General features: G+C 37.6%; 1 protein-coding gene across 1 annotated transcript; it reads right to left on the bottom strand.

Annotated features, from left to right (window-relative positions):
• Positions 1-820: 820 nt before the first annotated feature.
• On the bottom strand, positions 821-25,474 carry ChT (Choline transporter). Its single transcript, XM_053749556.1, has 10 exons — positions 25,021-25,474; positions 24,197-24,383; positions 20,783-20,890; positions 20,401-20,556; positions 14,358-14,656; positions 14,078-14,207; positions 13,373-13,571; positions 12,801-12,935; positions 6,681-6,953; positions 821-3,941 (listed from the first exon to the last, which is right to left on the bottom strand). The coding sequence occupies exons 2-10, from the start codon at positions 24,360-24,362 to the stop codon at positions 3,626-3,628; spliced, it is 1,782 nt and encodes a 593-aa protein (XP_053605531.1). The 5' UTR covers positions 24,363-24,383; positions 25,021-25,474; the 3' UTR covers positions 821-3,625.
• Between the last annotated feature and the right edge of the window lie 668 nt (positions 25,475-26,142).

Consider the following 26,142-nt stretch of genomic DNA (forward strand, 5'->3'; position numbering starts at 1 on the left):
CCTCGGCTGATCCCTGAGACTGTAAAACTTATATACTTTACTATAAACTAGAATTTGTTACATTGCGATAGATAGACACGTGGTGAAATTCATGACAGTAACATAATCATGTATTTGATAGCAAAACTATCAGTTGTATCTTATAGGCACGGAGTACCTACTAATTCCATGCTTGTGAGTTTCACACGCTAACTAGCAATGGAAAATAATCTTACAAAATCGATTGAAATACGAAAATATTCAGGACTGAACTTTAATATGACGGTAATTATTATACTAGTCATTAGAAAAGTAAATCTGGAAGTAAATACAAATCTCAGTTATTGTTCATAGCTTCGGAATCTAACATTGCGCGTGGCCGAGAAAGAGTCGCTCTTTGGCGTTCAAATTTATGAGGACCTCGGCGCTGTCAAACTCATACATCAACAAAATAGAAATAAAGAAAAAGAAAGAAAATGTAGGTCGGACACTCGCATTAAAATCTATATACAGATGGCTAGTGGGGATCGTAGGGTTGGCGACAAAAATCCCAGCTTTTTTCAGCGCAAGCAAATATCTGTACCTAGTTGTGATCATAAATATTCGATTCGAAGTCGCAATACTAGCTTAGGCTGTGCCGTTAAGTGTTGTTCCTTTTCTCACCTACTTCAAATTTGAAATAGTAGCAGTAGATATAATATTGAAGCTGTGCTAAAAACCTCTGGTATTGTGGGAATTCCGAAACAAAAGTCTCGTAACCTATCCTATCATTTTCTTTTGAGGTTTTAATACTGGTAGGAAAAAAGGCTTACATATACAAACAAACAAAATAAGAAACACATCCAACATACTATATGTTTATTATGTCGTAGGAGCGGCCGCTGAGTTTACAACATTACACATTTTTTTCACATTTTCAAAATATTCAACAAGAACTAGGAATAAGTCAATAGTAGGTTACTACCAGCTAACAGAGTCCGCGGCCCTCGCACGGACACGGCGACTCTGGTGCGATACATACTCTGTACGGCTCATTCATACACAACCCTTGTTGAAACACATAGCGAAATGTATATTTAAACGACATCCAAAATAGGGGTTTTTATTTTTGTTTTAAAATTTCTCAGTTCTAATTCAACTCTTATTCATTCTCTTATTATTTTCTGATCTGGAAATAATTTCACATAAACGGAAAGAAATATTAGTTTAGTCTGTTTATGTCACTGACAGTCGTGCATTAAAATAATATGCATAGTTTAAAGCAACAACATGTGCCATTAAAAACAAAGTTAGGAAATTCCATTTTTTGTCAAACGAAAGTTTTTGAAACGATCTAGAAATGAACATATGTCTGACAATACAAAATATGGAGCAGTCACGTCATGTTTCATCTAGATCAGCATCTCGCGGCCAACAGTCAACGTTTGAAATCGTTTTGTAAAAAGCAAAAAATTACGTTAAAATGTTTGAATTTCTTTATTTTCGTCATACGCACATCGCCGCGTCCATGAGAGAGCTGCGACGAAGAACAACAATTACCTATAGCTACACTTATCGTTATGATATGTTCCGTTCCTCTATTATAACTATGATATGTATAAGTCACACAAATATGATATGTATCGTAATGGTAGTCTTAAGGCGTTAACAGACAAAACGACTTCGGAAAATTGCAGGCTTCAAGTTGAATGATCTAATAGATTTTCTATATTAAAGTGTAGATTGTAACGATGTCCAAAATATAAACAAAAATTAACTTTATAGATTATATCTACTTACTGTGTCATTTAGGTGCTGTGTTTTAAGTGAATGAAGAATTATTAGGTAACTAAATTTCATCAGTTTGCTAATGTCTCACACAGTATATTTTCATGAGTTTTTTTCTTAACGGCCCCGAAAACAAACCTAAGTCGTTTCATCTATTAGAACAATATTAACCGACGCGCAGCGCCATCTACCTCATATAGTTATCACAATAAATGTAATTGCAACATAGTATATCAACATTTCCAATATAATATTTCAAAGCCGCACTATGTCGGCGATATAATTTCTCATAAAAGAATTTATAAGCAATTTCCAATCGTAATATAAAGATATATTAATTATTTAGTATATAATATATCTAATATCGAAAAGCAGCAGGTTGTGACACATGGATGGGAGCACAGGAAACAGTCGGACAAACTGACAGACATTTAACATTAACTAGTAATGATTGAACACCGATACACAAGAAATATTAAAATGCAGAGTCCGTGTGTGTGCGCATGGCGTCGTTCGCGGGCTGGGGCAGCCCCGGTGCGTTTATCCCTAAATAGGATGGATTTTGTACCCAAGTCTATATAATGGGATACAATCTCTAACTTTTTTGTTATGCCGCAAAAAACAGCTCCCCATAAGACCATTGTGCGCTAAACACAATTAAAACCGCATCACATACCCTCAACTATGTAATTACATTTCACATTTTGATATGTATCAGTTGCAATATATTTATACTTATAATATTGACGGTACAGTTGTGCACAACTCGTCAGCCTTCCAAACATCTACAACACAACACGTACACGAATGGAGTAGCGCTATGACCCGCTTAGGCCGCCGTACATTCGGATTCGGACCGAAGGTTCGGAATAAACTCTTGTATACATATACTTTATTCATAAATCTGTTAGATTATTATATCCTTTATAAATATAATTCTGTTCTACAGTCACGAAGAAGATGCGGCTGTACGTTCAGCCCTGTATTTAAAATTCGTGTGGTTTTCGTATTTGAAATACGTTGTGTAAACAGCGAAACTATAATAACGTTCATAACACTGCAAACTAATGTTATCATAAGATATATCTCTTATATATTCACCGACCATAAGCGTACTATTCTTAAAACTAAACGACAAACTATACAATCAAAAAAGTTCAACTCTAAACGTCAATAAAGCGTTCAAGAAATAATTCAATGCCACTAAATTGTACCATGCTAGCTCGTGCCCGACGAGTCGACAGGATCCACTCTACTAAAGCATTTATCTTCTACATGTACTCAGATATACTCTTTGTGTTCATATCGCAATGTGATTGCTTTGCAATTTGTATCATACAGTATATAAACTCTATCCATTCAACATTTACAATTGCTTATTTGGTCACGTGATCTTTATGTATTACATTTGTATGTAGTGCCTCTACATCGCACGCAGCATATGTGTGACATGTGAAGCACGTACTCAACATTCAATGTGCTTTCGTCTCTACATTAATTGACTTAAATAAGGAATCTTCTTTATATAAATAATATATATATATATATATATATATATAAAATCTTCTCTAACAATAACTAAGATTCACATGTTGATATGTTTGAGTTGCATTATATTTAGCACGTAGTACGTAACTATGTTATATTTCGCTACTAAAATAAATAAATTCTTTATATTTATACGTCCACTAGTATACTCTATCGCTTGCCGAGTGCTCCGCTCGCGCGCAATATCAATAACATACGAACTGTCGGAAGATACAAAGAGGTTTGAGCACAATACGCGAAGTCGAAAAATACTGAATCATGAAATCATTTCGATGTTCGAAACGAGGAAAAATGTTTACAAAATGCGCGCTTAGCGGAGTTCGTACTCGTCTCAGAAGGCGGTTTGTTTCCCTCGCGCTTGGACCGGAGGGGGGGCCGAGCTGGCGCCGAAGAGGGGGGTGGGTCCGTCATTGGGGTCGTCGAGATCGTCGTCCGGCTCGAGCGCCGGGTTGACCCTACCGGCCTTCTCGTCCGGTCCGACGAGCGTGGCGGCTGCGCCGTACAGCCGGCCCGGCACGCCGGACAGCACCGACATCTGCTCCCCGGCTTCAGACGGCTCGTCCACCCGCCGGATGTCCTCAGGGATGTTCACCACGCAGTTGAAATAGTCCGACTCGGGGCTCAGGTAGCCATTGTTGAACAGGTACCTGGGGAAAATGTGCCTTGTCAAAAATATACATAATTGATTGGCCTATTTCTACCTGTGTGATATATATGTCAATTTATGATAAATAGTAATATAATGCCCTAGCAAACGATATACCAATTTACGAGTAGGTATCTATAAATTCTGCAGCACAATATATTTAGTCACGAAAAAACCTATTAATTAAAGAATCGATATTTACACAACAAGGCTGTAGTTAAATCGAAACTTATATTTATAAGTTGATCGATTTAACTACAGCCTTGACCTTAACTTGCTAACTGACAGTAGTCAATGAGATGCCACGGCTTTTTGTAATATGATAGTACGTGGCATCTCATTTATCACTAAATTCGGTGTCAAAAAACACGAATATGTATTTCGGTAAGTTGTTCGCATCGAAAGTAACTTGTTCCTTGTTCGAATCGACTGAATCTGTATAGGTAAAAGGTCCACATTCGTAACTACTGATGACTCATAGTAACCAGACGGCCAGCATGAACAGTCGTCCGCTTTATCACTTCACAACAGGAACGTTAACAACCTACATCATTATACACGGCGAGACATAATTATATCTGCCTGCTTTTCATCAATTAAGTAACTTTTCCTTGAATAAAATTATCATTTTTACGCGGATAGTAATTACTTAATTTTTTATCATTTAGTGCAAAAATAATTTTAAAGATCTCTTACAATGTTGCTATTGTAAGAGAGTTATCTATGTATTTTTAATTTCCTAAAATTAACGTTTTGTTCTTGCACCGCGCGGGTATCATTTGAGCCTTCCCGTAGTTTTGCTACTTATGTACTATGACCAATTATAAATTAAATCAATATGAAAAATTTAATCGATATGTTGTCAACCTCACCAATTAACAGTGCAACGTCGTTATGTATAAGAAAACAACTTGATAATATTGAATGCAATTTTTGTGAAATAAATAGAGTGAAATGAAATTGTATTAATAATATTTAGCTACATTTGCTTCCTCCGGAGTCGGGAGCGCGTGGCGGCACAAAGCAAACATGTTTCTGGCATTTGTGAAAAATTACTGTTGCCGTGTTTCTATTAGCCTCATTTACATACACGAGGCTTTGTACCAGGTGTTGTAATTTTCGTAAATTATTTGGCGACAAAAATGGTTTTCAATAAAAAATACTTTTACCTGAATCAAATTACGGCTAGTTTTTGGTTTGGGCTCTAATATCTTTGATAGAAATTTGTTGTTAAATATGTTGGAGTCGACAATTTATTTAAGAAGCTAAACTGGCCAAACAGTATTTCTTCATCATGAAAGGGCAAACTAACAAACTGTGTATGCATAGAAAGAGAAAGGAAGAACCTGTGAAGAAAGAATAGCAGCTGCCCAACAAAACTGAAATTTATTTTAGCCAGCTTCGCGAACATGGAAAGTTATAACAAATTACACCGGAGCCGGCAGTGTAAACCCTACCTCTCGCGCCCGGCGGCCGACGTTACAAATGGGCCCGACACGGAAAGTTACGGCATTTGTCCGTTGCTGTCTGAGTGGGTCAATCCTAAAATTTGTTGTAAACAAAATCCTAGAATTGAAGGATTCTATTGAATATAATATTTCGGAAAGATGTTATAATTCCGCTAGTGTTATAATTCCGTGTCATTCGAGATGAGCAAAACGCAATCAGATCGATTCCTACTACCATTTCAGAATACATTTTCATAAAAAAAATAATGACTACATTAGTCATTACAGTTTTTCAATAATTACATGATTATTTTACACTAGCGATCCAGGCCAGTTCAGTTTGGTTGTGTGTCTTGAGTGGTCACGGCTGTGTCTCTTACGGGGTAGACAAAGCCAAGAGCTGCAAGACTCGAAGGTTGACATGTATTTAGCAATTGGACAACAACGTGCGATGCTTTTAACCTCGTCAATGTATTTACACTGGGATATGTCTCCTTGTACCATATACCATAAAATGATATAATTGGATAATTTCTGTATTTTAAAATAAAAACACTTAGTTGATTGGTGTCTCCTTTTAAGCATGTAAATGATTACCAGGAAATACTCGATGATCAGTGCCCTACAGCCAGCTACTGAAAGTCTTCCTGCATTACATCACTCGTAGCGATCATTACTTTCAAATATAGTCGTTGCTATGTCATTAGATGGATATTAGATTCCAATTGTATTTGTTTCGCGTAACATTTTCTTTTCAAAATTACAGTTTAGCAACAATGACAGACATTTTAAAGTATTACACAAACAGTAACATTTCTTATAGTTTGTGAGAAATCATCTTGATGACTTGAAAATATCGAATAAATATTTTAAAAATAAACTTTTGGCACGTCCCAGCTTCGCTCGGGTAAAATTATAATAAATTATACACCTAAATCTTCCTGAGAAATCACACTATCAATTGGTGAAAACCGAAGCAGGGCCATTTGCCCAGCTGTGGGAGTAGTGGGACACATCAATAAGCTGATAAAAATACATATAAATATATCTACTTACACCGTTAACCAGGAGATGAAAGCCAGCGGGATCAAGGACTGCACCATAGTCCAACTCTTTTATGGGAACATCTACACCATACCATTAGAGTTCCATTCAGGGTAATGTATCCAAGTGGCAGGTCTAGTAACCAACCACTATGATTACTCCAGAGAGCTCCAACAAGAGAGCTCGTCACGCCAATTGTTTATCAGCACCTCTAATCTAAAATCTAGATTGCAATGCAGTGTACTCACACAGACAGCCAGGAGATGAAAGCCAGCGTAAAGAGAGACAGCACCATAGCCATAGTTCTGAAGGGGAACATCTGTGTCTCTGTCTCTGGGTCCCATCCAGGATAATGTATCAGCGGTGGCAAGCCCAGCAGCTTCTCCCCCCCAGAAAGCCGCACGAGGAGGGCCACGATGTAGGCCGCCAGGGAGCCGTACGTGTTGCAATGGTGCTTGAAGTGGACCACCATCAGCAGCTGCGGGAACAGGATCACGTACACCAGGTCCGAGCACATCGACCTGGGGAGGAACAACTCAGTTGTAGTCAAGTGTGTTTTTATGTGGTCCCGCCACAAAACGGGAGCACTCCATTTCTCTCCTCCCGTTTTATATTTTCAAGTTTAAGCTGTCACCGGTGTCACAGGTACAAAACTGGAAACCTGAGTACATACTAATGCGATAAAGCTGGTAACTTTACCAGCTTTATCGCATTAGTATGTATAATGCGTCAAATGAACTTTCATTTGACGCATTATTCGGGAGAGTAGTTAGTAGCTAACGTATGACATGAAAAAATACAAAGAAAACAATCATGAAATCCATTGGACGAATATGGCCAAATATTGGACCGCAAGTCCCTGAAATCGTTTTACAAGAATTCGCCGACATTTTGACAAGAGATCCAAATCCGACATGAGCCGATAGCGCCGCGGCTGAACCCTAATCTGCGGTTGGGTAATCTACAACAGGACCGTGCGTGCTATCGCTAGGCCGCCGACACACTAGGCCGCAGACCTAGACCGACTTGGAAAATGTCAGGGAAAACATGTATATTGTGCCGGTGGTTTCAATTTCTCATATTCGTAGATATTTTTATAAAACTTCCATGTAAAAAATACCATGGAATATCCTATAATCTCATAGATAAAAACTAATGATTGGAGACTGATCTCACGAGATACGATTAGTATTCGAGTAATGTTGACCGAACAACAACTACTTCAAACATGTCATATTCGTCACGTCTCGCGTCGGTATCTGAGTTCGAAACATAACTCGCGTAAGGTGCAGTGGGCAGACACCTTAAGCGATCCAAGGACCCATTTTACGAGCATTCGGATATCGCCATCTTGCGTTCGGATATATATCGTTGAAGCCAGTTGCGACAGACCACCAGCGAGCTCGGTTATTATTATTACCCATCTAATTCTGACAAATGGGCATAATGGGCCATGAGACCGTATAAATGATGTGGCTCGGTCAAACGCTCAATCTAGGGTTTAGGATTAAGTGTTTCGTAATTTAGTAGTTATTACAGGTAAGATTTTGCAAATCGTGGAAAGACATCATTTAACCGAGGTCCCACAGGCCGTCTGTTATGATATGGGATAATTTAGAAAGATTTGAGGGATCCCACTTATCTATGGTATCAGATTTCTCTTTTTTTTAGATGTTTAAGACCCACTGCTGGGAAAAAGCCTCCCCTAACTTCCTCCACGAATTCCCATCCTTGTGATTTAGATTTATTAATTTTATGGTGTCAGATTTACATTTATTTATTTCAAATTATATGAAGTTGTTACTTAAACAGAATATAAGTACAAATGACTGTCTAATGTATCACTAAGTAAACTTTGGTAATGTATTTTTTTTCGCTGGATTAATCTTCTTAAAAAATGGTAAACAAAAAAATAGGGACCAACAGTGTTTGAAAGAGTTTCTTTCGGCATTCTCAGCAGTGGTCGTTCCGAAATGCTAGTGCTAGTTTGTAGCTTTGGTAAACATCATTTGATTTAGAATATGACGTGAAAAAGTGCCTGTGAAGGCCTAATTTCTGAATAAATGATTTGATTTGATTTTGATCTTGATTTCTATTTTCACTCAATCGTTCACTGAATATCTCTATATCGTCTTTGGTCATCCTGTATATATTGATTGTATCAAACAATTTAAAATTTAAAAGGGTTCGTCATCGAAATACGGATCCTTCATTCCATCCTTACCGATAACTTATGAGGAGACAAAGCGCCTTAGACGACCAAATACAGTATTCCCCGCGTCGCGACGGGTTTGTGATAGATTGTAAATGTTCAGTTTATTAAGAATACTCGTGGGCAAACCTATACATTGTAAAATGAAACTCAATAAGCACCTGGTGGACATGGGGGTGAGTTATGGATTACACTCTGATTGGAAGATTACCGGCCGCGATCGTCGCGCCAGATTGATCACGTAAAGCTCTCGGAGCCGCTTCGAGTTCTCGAGATATTCAAGTCGATACAACTTGAATGAATACTCAGCTAGCACGAGACAGATTTACAAATCATTTTTTATGATATCATATTTGGTACAATTCTAAAATGGTATTTGTTTTGGTTATAAAACCCCTTCACCGCGTCTGTCTGTTCGCGATAAACTCAAAAACTATAAAAAACCCACAATTACAATCATATAAAACTATTATAAACTACTATAAAGTGCACGGATTTTCATACAGTTTTCACCAATGAGTGATTCCTGAGGATGGTTTAGTGATATAATTTATTGTTTTTACCCGAGCGAAGTCGGGACGGGCCGCCAGTTTAATATAAACAACAAGCGTATATACATAACAAAATTTGAATTGTTAACTATCTGTTGCCCGCAACTCTTCAAGTATCACCACATCCAAAATCACCTCAATGCAATGACTCCACATTAACTCACTTTCACATTTATAATCTTAATTGTAAATTAAAAATTTTGTTTGTCATAGAGACAGCAATACTTTCGCGTATATTTCGCGTAAATTCACAATCAAAAATGTTATATCGTGTCATGTCCTAACCTCGACGGCAGGATTCCGCGAATAAATATCATTTATGTTGACATCCCAAACAAAGCACTGAAACCGGAATCCTTACTGCGATCATGTTCACATAAAGTGGCTTCAGAACTACATCAATTTTCTCTATTTACAGAGAAACAGATGTTGGAACTAGGACTTCAATAAACACTATTTATTTGCTTAGTTATATCTTGTCCTCAGTCACGCGAACGTCAGCTGTAGCCACGTTCAGAAAATAATGCAGTCCGTGAATAATATGTAATGAGACGAAAATGAAACATAACCGGTGCACATTATCGCGTATGTGAATTATTTTCAACATAAGGTGTTTTATAGTGCGATACCTGCACACTTTGACATATGACTCTATTACACTCCATTATTAGGAAATGAATTAATGACGTACGGCAACACTAAGAATTTGGAAATTTATTTCATGTTTAAGTAGTTTGGATCATGTCGTGTCTCAGTTGATGCAAATAAACTTCTTGTCTATCTATCACATGTCAATAATCAGCTCAATAATGTGCGCACACAGATTGTGGCCGGCAAACTTAGATTTAGAAATAATATTGCACACTCGTATGTCCTAGAGTCCTTACTCCTCTAAAATTCAAGAAATCCTGCAGAGTTATAATAATTTTGTACTTTTTAAGGTCATCAAAGAAATATTTTTCTTCTTTCTTTCACAACAGAAGATTAACATCATATTCTGACTATCGTAATCCTCACGCCTATCTTCTCAAGCAATCTTACTGACATAACGCGTGTAACTAATAGTGCGGTAAAGGACATCATACTGGTAAAAGCAAAGATCGCAACGAATTGAGAACCTCCTTCTATTTTGAATTCGGTTAAAAAGAAAATGATAATACTTTAATGAGACAAACTTGACGTGACTAGTCTCACCGCCACGGGTGTGTACAATGTATGTGAAAAATAAACATTTGACACATCATTGTACTGGGAATTGTGATTTTCCGGACAAGTAGCCTGAAAATGACTTGCTCGCATATTCTGCAAACTTAATTCCCTTATTGATGCATGGTGCATACTCAAAAACGACTGGGCCAATTTTTATGAAATTTGGCACAGAGATAGACGAACCTTTCCTAACGTTACCTTTTTTATTATGCGGCTTGGGTAAAACCGTAGTTTTACCCAAACGAAGCCGAGGCGAGAGTAAATATTACCAAAGTATATATGTTTATTAACATCATTTACTTAGGGTTTCAAAACAATGCGTGCAGAGCAAATGTAGAGTAATAAGATATTACAGCCTCCGATACTAGATCTACACAACGTGTCCGTGCGCAGTAAAGACAAATAGAACTGCGCGAGACCGCGGCACGTCACGATCCGCCACGCACGAGCCCGCGATCCCGGTCGCATCATACACTCAATATATTGGCTATAGAAAGAATTAGCAGCCATTCATTCTAAATTCTATAATAAAATAACTAAAAAAAAAAAAACAGAAAATCTTAGCGAAGCAGTTGCCTAAATATAGTGGTTTTTATTTCCATCTCCATTTTATTCGCTGGCTGATAAATCAGTAATTACCGATACAATTTTAGGTAAAGAAAATATTATTTTGTCGGTTATGGCTTCCAATCAGCCATTAGTTGAGATGCAAAATAGATTGCCGGCATATCCCGTCGGATCAAGATGAACTCTTCCAGATTAATCGTTACTTCTATTTTCTTGAAAAAATTTTAGGTGTATGTCTTGTTTCTTTACAAAATGATTTTCTGTGTTTAACTATGTGTCATAATCGCTCATTGCGGTCAATCGAACCTCAGCTCTACCGCAACGCGTGCGCAGTGTGTTGCAATGCGTTCCTGTAATGAGCTGCGCCCGCGATCGTCGCTTACGAATCGCCCGTCAAATTTAGAATGGAGCAACCATCAATCGCATACTTCGCGCCAACCTTCGAAATGCGTTCACTGCTAATCATTCCATGATATTGGTTGTATAACATTGGCTGGCTAAATAGTTTGTAGCCTTCTATAAATTCCCTTTCAGAATATGCGTATGGCGTAGACGCTCTGACTTAACAACGCGGTCAGTAATATAGTCCGCAATTATGTTTTACAAAATCGTCTTCCAATACATTGCTTTCCTTCACTTAATAGAAAAGAAGAAGAATTCGTCGCTCGTTTTGACGTAATCTCAGCATTGACACAACGACAATCGATTAAAGTGAAGACGCTGCGTAATAAGAGATTATTTTAAAAGTGTTTGAAAAAAATTTGGTCGAAATGTAATTATAATTAATCATTTATTTCAAAGTCCATACATTAAAACTTAAATTTAAATCTATTTAAAAAGCACCTCAAGTCTTTATTAACTGATAAATGTTATTATACTTTAAATGATTTCTTTAATGATAGACTCGGATAGAATTTAGGGCTAGTATAGTACATTATAGTTCATTATAGTTTGTTTTGGATTTGTAGTGGATAGCATGCTCCTCTTTATTTAATTATATTTGCATACCTATATTCGGTAAAACGTGTAGGTCTAATTCATTTTGACTATTTGTACTCATGTTTTTGGCAAATAAATGTTTTCTTTCTTTCTTTCTTTCTTTCTTAAAATTTCAGATATCTTCGAACAAATATTAAAATAAGTTACCGCCCATAAGTTTCTTGAACAAACAACAAGAAATATCAGTGAGATGAATGTTGGGGTAAGTGCTACAGATTTGATCAGAATTTGTGAATTTGGATGGTAATGTTTTTTTAGATAAAAATAACAGAAAATCAACCAGCTGTCTCGCTGTGGTACCGATAAGCAACCATTTACATTCATACTACTGAGACTAAAGCACGCTACGCTGACTACAGCCAACCACATGTCAAGTTTTACTTCGATCTCAAAGCAACGGGAATAAAGGCGAATTGTAATTTGTGTAAGGCGTGTGGCGTTAAGTGTACCTAGAAAACGTTTGCCAATCTTTTATCGCAAGTTATGCTGGGAATTTGCCAAATAACTTTTAAAACTGTGCAATATTTCAATATGTGGTTTTATAATTGATGATTTTATCGAAGTTTCAAACCTACTAAACTTTAAACTATTTAGCTTAGTTTCGTATTTTAACCGACTTCAAAAAAGAAGGTAGTCTTTAATTTGGTTAATAAGATTTTTAATACGCTTAACTAAGCCAGAACTATAAATCCTATAAATATCATCTAATCCGCTTAATGGTATGCAAGAAAGTATTGAGTGTATAAATAATTGTAATGATTTAAATATTTAGGAGAAGATACAGACAGATATTAGGCATCATATTTGAATGAATGTCAAGAGGGACTCACCACAGGCCGTAGATGGAGGGTATAGTCAGCGCCATGACGGTGGACAGCACGCCCACAATGAGGATGGACACGCGCATCACCCAGATGATCTCCATCTCCGACGCGTTCTGTCTGAAGATCAGCTTGTACACGTTCCTGGAGGGAAGGACAATAGTAGACCACTGTGTGGATAAGCCTTTAGTAACGGTGCTAGATTCCCAAGATGCAGGGTTTCCCTAGTTTGGAAAGTAAATCAATTCATTTAATTTTTTATTCATTTTATTTCAATCAATCGTCTGGGAGTGAAAGTAAATTTAATGTTGTAAGTTATTTAAAATGCATTGGCTGCTTCTCCCGGCGATGCCGTGCAGATTGTGGAAGATAATCTAGGGAAAGAACTTCAAATCCATCCATCTCATAGACGCATCATATAATAATATATAATTAATAACTGCATCATAGTAAAAAATATTTTTCTCATGTACCTAAGTATAACAATAACTTTGTATCATAATATATAATTTGAATACTATAATTTTAAGAACAATTTCCAAAGAAGATAATAGTTGACATTGTGAAAGATAAATGTTTACCTGGCGAACATAGATGAAGCGCTGAGCACGCTGGAGTCAGCCGACGACATGACGGCAGCCGACACGGCCCCTAGCCCGAAGAACGACACGATGTCGGGCGTCAGGTGCTGCAGCACCAGGGGCAGGATCATAGAAGTCTGGTCTGACGTCAGCTCCCCGGTCGGACTCAGCGGCCCGTCGAATGCTGTCTCGTTCCATGCTAATGGACAGAGATATTCTTATATCCTCAATGCGATGACGTGATCGTCATTGCATTGAGGATATAAGACATACAACAACACATTCTTATGATTTGAAAATAAATCATCATCAATACAATACAAGACTTCGAGATCTATGAAATTAGTCTAATCTTGATAGCTACAAAATGGAATGGAGCAGTTATTTCAGTCAGACCGAGCCATTTTGTCTGGCTATTATATCGAGATTGTCTATTATTGGCGACAGTGTGATTGGGATCAATAAAACAATGAAATCTGTTTAAACAAGAATAATTGCCAGCTCAGTTCAGACGTTGTCTATGTCCAAGGTAAAAAATAAAATATAAAAAATATATGTGATAATACCGGCTTTTAAATTCGTTTGCACATATACCTTTCATGTTATATTTTCTCTCGCACCTTTTCGTTGACTGGTAATAAAAATCTCAATTTTGAAATCCGCCTTTCTCATGCGATATAATAAAGTTATATAAATAAATAATACCAGTAGCCTTAGCGATGGCTCCGATGAGGACGGGTGGGATGGCCATGAAGATGCAGCCGATGGCAGCAACGTATGATAGAATCTGCGCGCGGCCAGCTGTCTTGCTGCTCAACACTCGTTGAAAATATACCTATGGAATTAAACGATAGGTAATGACAGGAGTAAGACATGTCCAAAACTCTATAAAGCATTTATAATTTAACAGTAAGGGCGGCTAACAATAACTTTCGATTAGAAAATAATGAATTATTTTATCTTCAATCATAAAAACAATATTCACCTGCCACGGAATCCCTCCGAACACGAGCAACAGCCCATAGTCCGCGTAATACCAATATGACCCCGGGTCCACCTCCCCGATCCAGTCGACGGACATGGAGCTGAGCGGCTTGACGTGCTCGTTGGCCCAGGCGAACGGGATGCACATCCACAGGCCGATGAAGATGCAGAACAGCTGGATGACGTCAGTGTACGCCACTGAGTACAGCCCTCCGAACAAGGTGTAGAACACGGCGACGCATGCGCTGAAGATGACGGACGTGCGGTGGTCCATGTCTATGATCACGGCCAGGGTCGCGCCTGCAGGAGACATTTGCTTTAGTACCGGCTGCGTCTAGTGCTAGCTATTGAGATTATTTTATAAATTTTATGATTTATTTATTTTATTTTTTGAGTTTTATATATATTTATATGGTTTAGTGCATGTATGTTACATGTATGTATAGTTATCGATGTAATTATTATATACATATTTTTTATTTATATTTTACATATATATTATTTTTGTCTTATTATTTAAAAGAATAAATTTTGTTTTAATTTATTTTTTTCTTTGTTTAGTTTCACTTTATGGCACCAGCTTGCTATCTCTGTTTGGTCTATTGGTTGACTGGTAGAGAATGCCATATGGCGTTAAGTCCACCTTTTGTACATTTTTTTTTTAATTTTGTGCAATAAAGTTCTTAAATAAATAAATAGTACATAATACATGTCATTAGACACTTGCACATATTATGTCAACCAGAAGAAATTGTTACTGTACTAGACTGTGTCCTGTACCAGATATTAAGTAGCAGGGAGTTGATAAATTAGATTCCCCAAACTGTCCCCAGTTTGTTAATGACCCTCTCCGCTCCACTAAACGCAGTCTGCGAGCTGAATCTCAATGAGGACTAACTGTAGAGGAAGGGTTTCCATGTCGAAATGTCTCCTTAAGACTTTTCTATTCAAGTTATGTAAGAATTTCATTTTATGTATACTTTACTAATTATACTAATTGTGACAGCGTTATGGTTTATACGAAATTATTGGATACTCATTATAATTATTTTAAGAATTAATCATTTAAGGTACGAACTATAAGCTATATTTAATTCGACGTCCAGCTTTTGTAAGTATTACCAGTCAGTAATCACTAACAAATAGTACAAGAACATTCTGAGCTCAAAGATATACCGCTTCAATAGATTCGAACCCGTGACCCCGCGCTGTCCAATTAATCAGAGTTGGTCGAGCTAGATTTTACTGTATGTATTTTTATCAAAATCTCTAAAATAAACGTTATGGAAATCTCCGCATAATTTAACGAAAGTTGAAAAATATATTAGCTATCCAGTTCTTTACCGTCATCTACATCTAGCACAGTAACACAGCGACATCCTACAGATTTTTATTTTCGCTTCGCTCACACGAAAGTAGGGCGTCAAAGCTCCTTTGAGTAGAATTTAGCAGGCGCATCCCCCGCGCGCGTCTGCTAGACAAAAGACCGGGCGGCGGAGCTGACCTACATTTAGATATTACGGAACAGAATATTGCCGCTTGATAAGAAGAATTTTGTCATTTAATTAGTTACAATAATTTCTTATTTTAATTTACTATTGTGTTAGTGATGTGAAAATATTGGTAGAGATTTATCACTCAAGAATCAGAATTTTTGTAAGTTTTAGTTTGATGCTCAATAAGTTAGCGTAGTATATAATGTGTACTATTATTATGCTTCTTCAAGCATAATTACGACAAAGAAGAACACTACGCTTTAACCAATTAACCTGAAAATAATCCCAAATAAATAATATTGAATGCTAGTAACTAAGCCGTAATCGAATATTTATTGGACCCTGTCACGTTTTCAAAAACCGCCTCTGCGATATGTTGTTTAAAGTTTGATATTGGTTTTCATTTATTCAAAGCACTCTCATTCATAACGCTCCACATTTCCATGAAATCGACTGGAACTACTGAGCGCTATGTAATTGTTTGGCAAATTGCCTGTCGAACGGAATTGCAGTGGCGAAGTCCCGAGTGGAGCTTTCTAAAATAGGTATTTTAGAAAATTTATAACTAACATCCAACCTAGAGAGACGAGTGATTTGCGTCGTGAATGCGTCACTGCATCACACGTTTAGATACAGACACACAATCGCGATTAGTTGGGGAGATTAGCACAAGCAATTAGCTAAATTGTAAGCTCAGTAATAGAGCGAGATTCAGAATACCTAGTTACCTAATTGCTGGAATATTCAAAGGGCAATCTCTCATATTTTAAGGTCCCCAGTTCAAACGTTTAGCCAAATAAAGATCTTACAGATTTTACTAAGTTCTTTTCGAAAAATAGCAGTCATTACCGGAGACAATATTTACTGAAATTGGTCATGCTGACTCGACCCATCTTAAACTGGTCGACTAGCGGTTTTTGGAAGCTGACTCGGAGGGTTCGACAGACATGCGTCACTAATCCATTATTCGTATCAGAATTTCTTGAATAATTTATTCTGTTTCACAAAATTTTATAAACTTAGGATAATATTTTTCGTATATTTGTCGCGGGAAAACTTTTCTTATAAATTTCTTTCTGAATAATTTACAAAAATTTTTTTTTTGTAAATTATTCAGATACAAAAGCATAAGTTATTACATGATTTATCTTCTATATATACACATAAATTATCTTCTTTGCAGGCACTAATAATTGAAACATTAAATTGTACAATAATTACCCTACCTACACTAACCAGTACCACTACTAAGTACTTGCTCTATTTGTCCAAAATTACAGGATTATGCAAAACTTTCAAAAATAGAGTGAGATGTAATTCTCAAAAAAGTCCGTAAATACAGTAAATGAGAAGGTATCGCCTCGCCTGTCCATTACGCAAATAGCCAGCGTCCATCGCTCACCATCTATCAATCTGTGAGTCTGTCTGGGCACTCACAACTCCACAATGTTATCTGATCCATCACTCCAATTAATTGAAATATGAGCGATGTAGATCACATCATATTTTATCCAGCAACACAGTTGTATCATCAAAGTTGTAATAAAAAACGGTGTAACGAATATTTTCCAAACGAAAACAAATATGATATATTCTGTAGAACATTAATTAGAAATGTAATAAAAATGTAGCATTTCACATTATCTCTGTTGAAGACAATGTACTGTCAACCGCACGTCAGGTTTACCCTACAAGGTTACTACAGGGACATCTCTGCGGTAATATCTGCTATTTTGCAAATGTGCGATTGTCTATGCCTGGTTCGTGTACACACGGCAAATTACCCGATAATGGGACGATCTTGTTATTTTTCTAAACATAGTCGTAACATAGTCTGAAAAATAACACTGTTTGTTAGTACAGCTCAGATCACTCCGTGTTATTACGCGTGTTATTGCCCCTGAATCAAATGGTAGCACTGAAACGTTTTGGGGGATAATATTCTGTGCAAAATTATTTGAACTCTTCTATAAGATAAAATGGAAAAGGTGAAAGTTATGAGTTTGTTCCCTGAGCATTCCAGAAACATTTCCCAATTTTTTATATAATTGTTAATTTCATCGTTTTCTAAGAATCTACTTACTAATCTAAAGCATGACTTATCTATGCGAACGAATCTTTCTATTTCATGAGTTCAATTTATTCCATAGTATGAAAGCTTACAAAAGTAAAATTAAATACAATATAAACGCAGACTGAACAGAGCCTCCTTCGAATTACCTTTTTACTTGAGAGACTTGGGTTAATGCAGAGTTCTGCAAAAACGTTCGAGAAATACGAATACCTAAATACACCACATGAAAACTGGTTCTACGAAACTGGAAAATTGAGCCTGTACCCATTAAGTCTAGAAAAGGCGTCTAGTTCCAAATGGAGCGTGTTTACTTCATTATAATATTCTTTTTGTATGAAAAGAAAAGGAGAAAAAATATAACTATTCAGTTAAAAATGGAACAAACTTCATGGCGTATGATTTAATGATCTGATTTTTGACTTGCGGTTCCACCCGTGGAATTAGTAGGCATTGCTAAATCCAAGGTTCCACCAATTTTGCGCCGATACTATGCGCCCGCTTCAATGACAAAAAGCCCTTTAGAATAACACTGTCGACTGGAAAGAATTTGTGACATCAAATTATTTAGATCGATCACAAATCAACGAAGCTTTCAACACACGCAATAAAATCCAAAGGAACAAAATATAAAGCTTGAAATTTTTGAATACCAAACATTTCAAGTTGATTAATAGAAATGAAAGTCAAATAAAAGACTTGTGATCAAAAGGGCAAATAACATTTACAATATTTTTACCTGTTTACCTGTGAAATATACATATAGACGAGAGACGACCACAAAGCCTGAGCCCAGGTTTTATAAATGTCCATTAGACTAATGGCGTCAGTCGGGGGATGAAACCCGCGGCTCACTCCCGGGCTAGCGCGGGGACAATCTCTTGTGACACTAATGAACAGGTTTTTACGACATTGAGAAGAAATGGCTTTATCCCACTTTACCAAAAGCATTTTTAGAATTACATATTTACTTTGTTGGTTTTACATATAAATACCATATTTTGCAAGATTTTTTAAATCGAAATGTACATATAAAATGAGTTATGAAAATCATGTACACTGCCGTAAAACAGACACAAATAGTGACTGCACTTCTTTATGCGTAAAGAAATTACCCCTATTTTATCTCAATCGCTAACCCGTCAAACAGCTAAACATTGCCATGCAGTTTCACAACTCCCGGCTCTGTCTACCCCGTACGTGATGAAAACGTGCATAGAGGTGTGTGTAAAGAATACTAGTGTTAGCAACGATGTCCACCTACACTGCGCTAAAATTAGGAACCGTGGACTTAGTAAATAACTGGCTCGTATTTCGTAGCACCACTACGAATCGCCTACGCCGTAGCTTCCCTACGCCCACTTGATCTTATCACTAGGGGATCGATTCTCATACAGTAAAGTTCACATCATCAATCGTCAACATTTTTAAAATATTTGCCATAGTTTCTGCATTCATAGAATATCACAACGGCAAATTCTATCGAACGTACTATCGATTGTAAATTTACAAAAAAATTGTAAAATATTTGAGAAAATTGATGAAACAAACGCATGTGAATCGAGCCTCAAATCTATCTACTCGACATACATAATGAGCAGAGTATTTCTGGGTGTCCGAATCTTTGAATTCTGCTAACATCTTAATCCAAGCATACGTAATGGACATAAATCTTCTTTACCCGATAAGTATTATTACTATGTCTCAGAAAAGGGCAAGTTTGCTAATTTTCGACCCTCAGGTGACCTTTGGCCACATACTACACATAACCAGATTATCCCTACAACAGCCCGGTCGGTAACCGTTGGTTGAATTTTAGATAGGCCAAGGTAAAGGCCGGGACTATTCCGTAGGTGGACATATAAAATAGATAGAACTATCACAAGCAGAGAGTGTGTGTTCAAAATTATAAGTGTGATTTTGGTTTGGCCTCTATGCTGTAGCCAGTTAGGGCTTTTATATTGTTTATGAATCTTCCCCTCTGAAACGATTAATTTACTTTCCCGTTTGATCTATTTTGAATTCAACATTTTTAAGATTATTTATTACGCTGACCCCAGACTTTGTGACGTCACAACCCAGTAGTAGAACATCACTCGCAGTGTTTAAACGCCCAAAACAAATGCGTCACCATGGGGGCTTGGCCACCAGCTGAAAATATAACCTAATATAATTGCTATCGATGCCTGATCTAACAGACAATATGCCCGGTGACATGACGAGCAGTCGTGTATGTGTTTTACATACTTAAACTTAGGACGCATATGATATCATTGTACAAACATAAACATGTCCTTACTAATTGTAATAAACAAATTCATACAACACGGCACCTAACTACTTTACCTATGCAATAACGTGAAACCTTCAACAATTACGACAAATAATGTAGCATATACAGCATACTAATCAGAATTTTAGCAATATTTGGCTTTTTAAATGCTCACGAGCTCAATTTCTGAAGGCGTGGTACTCACCCAAAGCGGCCAAGATGCCCGCCGCCCAGAACACCTCCCCGCAGAGGGCCGGCAGGAACAGCAGCCCCCCCATGCGGCTGCCGAACGAGTCCTGGAGGGGGTCCAGCATGGTCACGTAGCCCTGCTTGCGCATTGGGTTCGCGAAGAATATACCACCTGTGAAGTACGCCACTATCAGTATTACTTAGCAATTTTATGGCATGTATATTAATATTAATGTGACTAGTTTCTTTATTGATTTACTAAGAATCAAAATTGTCACAACGGATGTAATTTGCTGTAACCTGCAGATCTGCACTGATATATTATTTAAATATATATGTATATTTATAATTCGTATAACTTTAAATATAATAAAATATAAAATGCAGCGTAGTCTCACCGAAGACGAGCGACAAGGCGTAGCCGAAGGGCGCCTGGCACCACACGAGGCCCTGCGTGTAGATCGCCTCTGCCGTGCCGTTGATGTACCCGCCCCCTACCCATGTTGCTGCAAAACCAATACTTGCTAAATTTTTAAACCAATATTTTTTGAGACATTAGGTATTTAATTTATTTTATTATTTCTATTCTTCTACCACTGTAACCAGTGTCGTTCTCGATAGTCGACTACCGATACGTTTCAATAAATTATCCATAGTTTGAGAAAAACAACAGTACCGTTACAATCGATCGGCCTATCAATAGTATGGCTTTTTTGGATTGAAACTATCAATAGTTCGCCAACTGTATTAACTGTAACTACGTTCTTATTTTAATCATAATGATACTCGTATGTTTAATCAAATCGTTTATCTAATCAGTAAGCGGTCACAACATGTAGCCTTTGAGTACAGCAACTATTGGCTCACATGATTAAAACACAATGACTACTTGAATTGCCATCAAATATTGACAGCTCGCCGACGAGCCAACTGCGAACGAATTCATCGACCCGGGAAACTCCTTCAATCAAATATTCAAGGGCGACCGAGACGAGCCCCGACTCCCGCCACTGTCAACATTATTTCCCTCTTTATCCGGCTGCACTCGTATCACATACTAGTTATATTTTTACCCGACTTCTGAAAAGACGATGTACAGACATATTATATTCCATGGATTTAGTAAGTACTTTGTACAACGCAGTATATCAATATAACATGGAATTAGTAGGGTACTCCCACTAATTCCATGTTATATTGATATACTGCGCAGACATATTATTTCTTAGTATTTTGGCCACATATATTTTATTCAGATTTCTCCACGAGATATACTCGTACACATTTGTTGGGTTAGATTTCAGACAAGTGATGTGGCGTGAATTTTGCATTAAATAATTTTACAGTGTCTTCAAGACATTTTTACTTTTATTACTATATAAAAGTTGTACAAATATGTCATATCAAGTCAAGCACGTGACTATTAATGAGTACTGGATATATATTCTGTAGAATTGGAAAGTTAATTTATCTAGAAATAATTTGTGAATACGATAAAATATAAATGTGAAGTATAGCCCATGAATGCGCTGCGTGTGATACTAGCAATCATTTGAATTGAATCGAGTGATGTGATGAAGCGAGGGTGAGAGGGCCGAGGGTGAGGGGCAGCGCGACCTTGAGGCACTCGCCTCTTATAGTATGGATCTATATATATATATATATATGGATGATGATCTTCGGGTCTCTTGTTAACGTTGTTAGTGAATTTGTGACAGCTTAATTTTAATGTCGTGATAGTTTTTAAACGTAGGTATATTTCACGTTTTCCTTGTTACTGTAGTGGCGTTCAGTCTCTTTATAGACTTGACTGACTCTGACTACGACATTTTATAATAAAACCTGACAATAAAAGACTAAAGAAAAAAAGGACATCGACTGGGACGGAGGGCAGCGAATGCTGGACGAGACGGACGGACACTGACAACGCGACTAGGAGATAATAAAAGATAGTTTTTTATTTCAAGTCGCCCTTTACATAGTCATACACACATTTTTCAGGTTTGCAACTGTCAGCTTTTTTCTAGCAAATGAAAGCGAGGCTCTATGACTCGTGTATTTCCATAGAACACTTGACACTAGTTTATAATAGCAAATTGTAAAAATTATGTCAAACACCTTTAGAAGACTGAAAAACCAGTGTTAGCAAAAACACAATCTTTAATAGAGATCACTTCAACCACAGAAACTCCATTCATTGCCGGCCAAGCAACGGGTGCGCCATTTCTGTGCAAAAGTCATTTTGTTTCTGGTTATTCCCGTGTCATACCATCAACACCCAAGTAAGATATAATTTATGCGTACATCGTAATTTGTATTACAAGGAACAGATGCTTCTAGTTTTGACGACCTCGGTCGCGCAGTGGTAAAGTGCTTGCCTCTAAACCGAGAGGTCCCGGGTTCAATCCCCGGTCGGGTCATGATGGAAAATGATCTTTTTCTGATTGGCCCGGGTCTTAGATGTTTATCTATATATGTATTTGCTCTAAAATATAGTATCGTTGAGTTAGTATCCCATAACACAAGTCTCGAACGAACTTACTTTGGGGCTATGTGATTTATCCTAATATATTTATTTATTTATAGTGTGAGACACGACAGCTCATATACGTGTATAGTACAATATCCCGTCCCGGCTTCGCTCGGGTAAAGCATAATAAAGTATACACCTAATCCTTCGCCTGGAATCACTCTATCTCTTGATGAGTCTCTAGTAGTTTGTAGCTTTGATAAATATCATTTAAATTAGAATATAACGTGAAAAAGTCCCTGTGAAGGCGTAATAATTTCTGAATAAATGATTTGATTTTGATGAAAACCGCATGAAAATCTATACAGTAGTTTTTAAGTTGTAGAATATGAGTTCTAAAATATCCATGTGTATCAGCAACAGGCAGAGCTCCTCGTAAAGAAAGTAAGAAGTCTATAATTTAAGTAAAAAACAAAACAAAAAAGCCAAATACGTTTACCGTTTATAGACACAACACAACACCCGCCCACGGCCTACTGAATAACAAAATATCATTGTTTTACATTATTTTTAGAAGCGTATGAACGTAAAATTCAACAAAATTATCTGTATAGTATTTATAAAGAAATAAAAAAACGAAAAAGCTGCCCATCAACCCGTGGGAACGCAAAATCCTTAGATGACACTGAATTTGAATAAATACATACGTAATGAATCGTATTATACTGTAACATGACACAATCGATCCAGTTTAAATATAACCGTGTAGAATTAAAATGCGAAAAGCGTTCCGTACATCTGCAATCTAAAATGCAAACGTCGGGACAGTCTGATTTCGCTGGAATTAGCTCCGAAGCGCGCCACCGAAATAGTCCCGGTCGATACATCAAGACAGCACCACGCTCCACCGCCATTGATCTAATAAAATGCCGCCACACAGGCTACACTTTATACTGAGGGTGATCAACCAGACATTACATAACACATTTTTTATACGTAATCTTTTGATTATACAAAATAAATTCAAGAAGACGCTAGCGCAGACACAGAGGCGATAGAGTTAGCGAAAATCTAAGAATGGATATCGAAAATCAAAAATGACCAGGGTCGGCGACTATCTAAATAATTTAATCAACTAGCGGAGAAAGAATCTTGATAATTTTAATGTAAATTAATAGAGAAATGAATGAGACGAGTGAGGAATTATATCCAGAAAAGTATAGCGGCATCGGAACGGTTTAGCAATACTTTACACGGGACTGAGGTGGCGTGCTCTGCCCTCGGAAGCCAGGACTCATTTTAAGAGGAAAGTTTTGCTCTAGGAGTAAATATTGTTAGATACCTGTCATAGTGAAGATGCCGACGAAGAGTCCGATGGAGCGGCCGGCCAGCATGACCTCCTCCTCCGAGTCGTTGCCGGGCGGCTTCTTGCGCCCGGCCCAGATGCCCACGGCCAGGATCAGCACGTAGAACAGGATGATGGACACCACGCCCCCCCAGTTGATCATCTTGCTGGCTGCCGCTTACACCTGAACAAATTAAATATATCATTTTTCATCTTACGTAGCCGGTAATCGAACCTGGGACATCCTATGTCACCACATACCTACATGTCCTTATGGCCACTAGACCACAGACATCAATGAACATTCATTTAATTGAACTGCCATTTTAGCTATTACTTTTAGATGTGTATACCTATTGATTGTTATCTACATACAACAACCAATGTTCTACTTCTATGGTGTTTACTTAACATTACATTCATAGTAGGTGTCAACCCAGTCATACTGAGTGAACAAAGAATAACATTCTGTTCAAACCTGCTAGTATAATACCTATGACACACAAAAAAAAACTTAATTTACAACACTTTTGTAAATTGTCATTTTCTGTTTCGTTGCAAGTTGGTTATTTTTTCTAAATTTCATATAACATTTTTGACCTAGTAGCGTATGGCCATGACGTCTTCTTATTTATTTGATCTACTTATACAACTCTTTTTCATAACTTCGACTTTTCCTTTATGTTTTAGATGACATCATCATGTCGTACTTACAAGTCGTTAAATATCATGAAGTCACTGGTTATTGTATATGAGATTCCATATAAGCTAGGCGGCAGAATGTGTTTCTATAATATTTCATTCATTCTAGTGTAACTTACTTGACAAAAGCTATCCGCCCCTGCGCGGCCGACGCTCGCCGAGTGCTCACTGCCACTAGCAGTCTCCCAATCCCATGTCCGACACGACCTGACTCACAACATCCAGTCGACGTAAACACTAGAGTTACTCGTCACTGTGCACTGTTAACGAATGTTACTACAATCTAGAGGGTGTTACATGCTAGACACAGCTGTCGCCCCATCGGAGGGAGGTTTTTTGCGAAGGACTATTCCTGGTTCTAAAGCTTAGACCGCACATGAGCGCGCGTCCCCTCGGCCGTCGACATGAAACCGGGATTGTCGGCCGCGTTACGTAAGACAGCCGCCCGCTGCGATCCTGGACAATGTTCACGTGCTCGGGTGACAGCGGGCGCGCTGGAGGCTGGCGCGAGTGCGCCGAGCCCGATCGATGGCTTTGACGTCATTGGTGGAGCCGACTGCTGCGGCGCATGCCCGACCGCCCCCTGCTCTGCCAACCAAAGGTCAACCGATTTCTCCGTATACCACGTACATTACTGCTTGTTTACAACGTTATAGAGCTATGCCAGTGGTAAAACAGTAATGGATGAGTGTTGGAGGACATCGTAGGCGGTCTCTGGAGGAGAGCTGGCTATGGCACCACGCTGGCTCACCTTCTCATTGACAAATTGATAGAGGATTGGAATGCGTAATGATGCTCGTAGTTCGGGACTATAATAACGCGGCTCGCCTGAAGATAAAGACCTATGATAGCTACAACTGTAATTAATGCTGTTGATTTGAAATAAATTAATGTTGTTTTTGTTTTTTTTTTATATAAAGTTATAAATCTATCTCGTTTACAATTATTTGTCTGTGTGATAGTGTCCAAGATAGTTACATGTTCCTGTAAATCTCTATGTGCCCCTAGATTATATTCTATTACTACTGGACTATATTCTCCAATACCTGATGGTTAGCAACAAAAAATATTAAATCTGCGGTCTCAGCACTGAATTATTTAGTTTCATATTATTTGGTATTATTATTTCTTTACGATTTTATGGTAGGTTAAGAGTGGGTTGTACCAATCAAATTTGACGTTAACTTTAATCTGCGCGGCACCACCTTTAGATAAAATGGCGCTATTTACATTTTTCTGCG

This window comes from Plodia interpunctella, chromosome 9 (genome assembly GCF_027563975.2).
Source record: "Plodia interpunctella isolate USDA-ARS_2022_Savannah chromosome 9, ilPloInte3.2, whole genome shotgun sequence".
Classification (NCBI taxonomy): Eukaryota; Metazoa; Arthropoda; class Insecta; order Lepidoptera; family Pyralidae; genus Plodia; species Plodia interpunctella.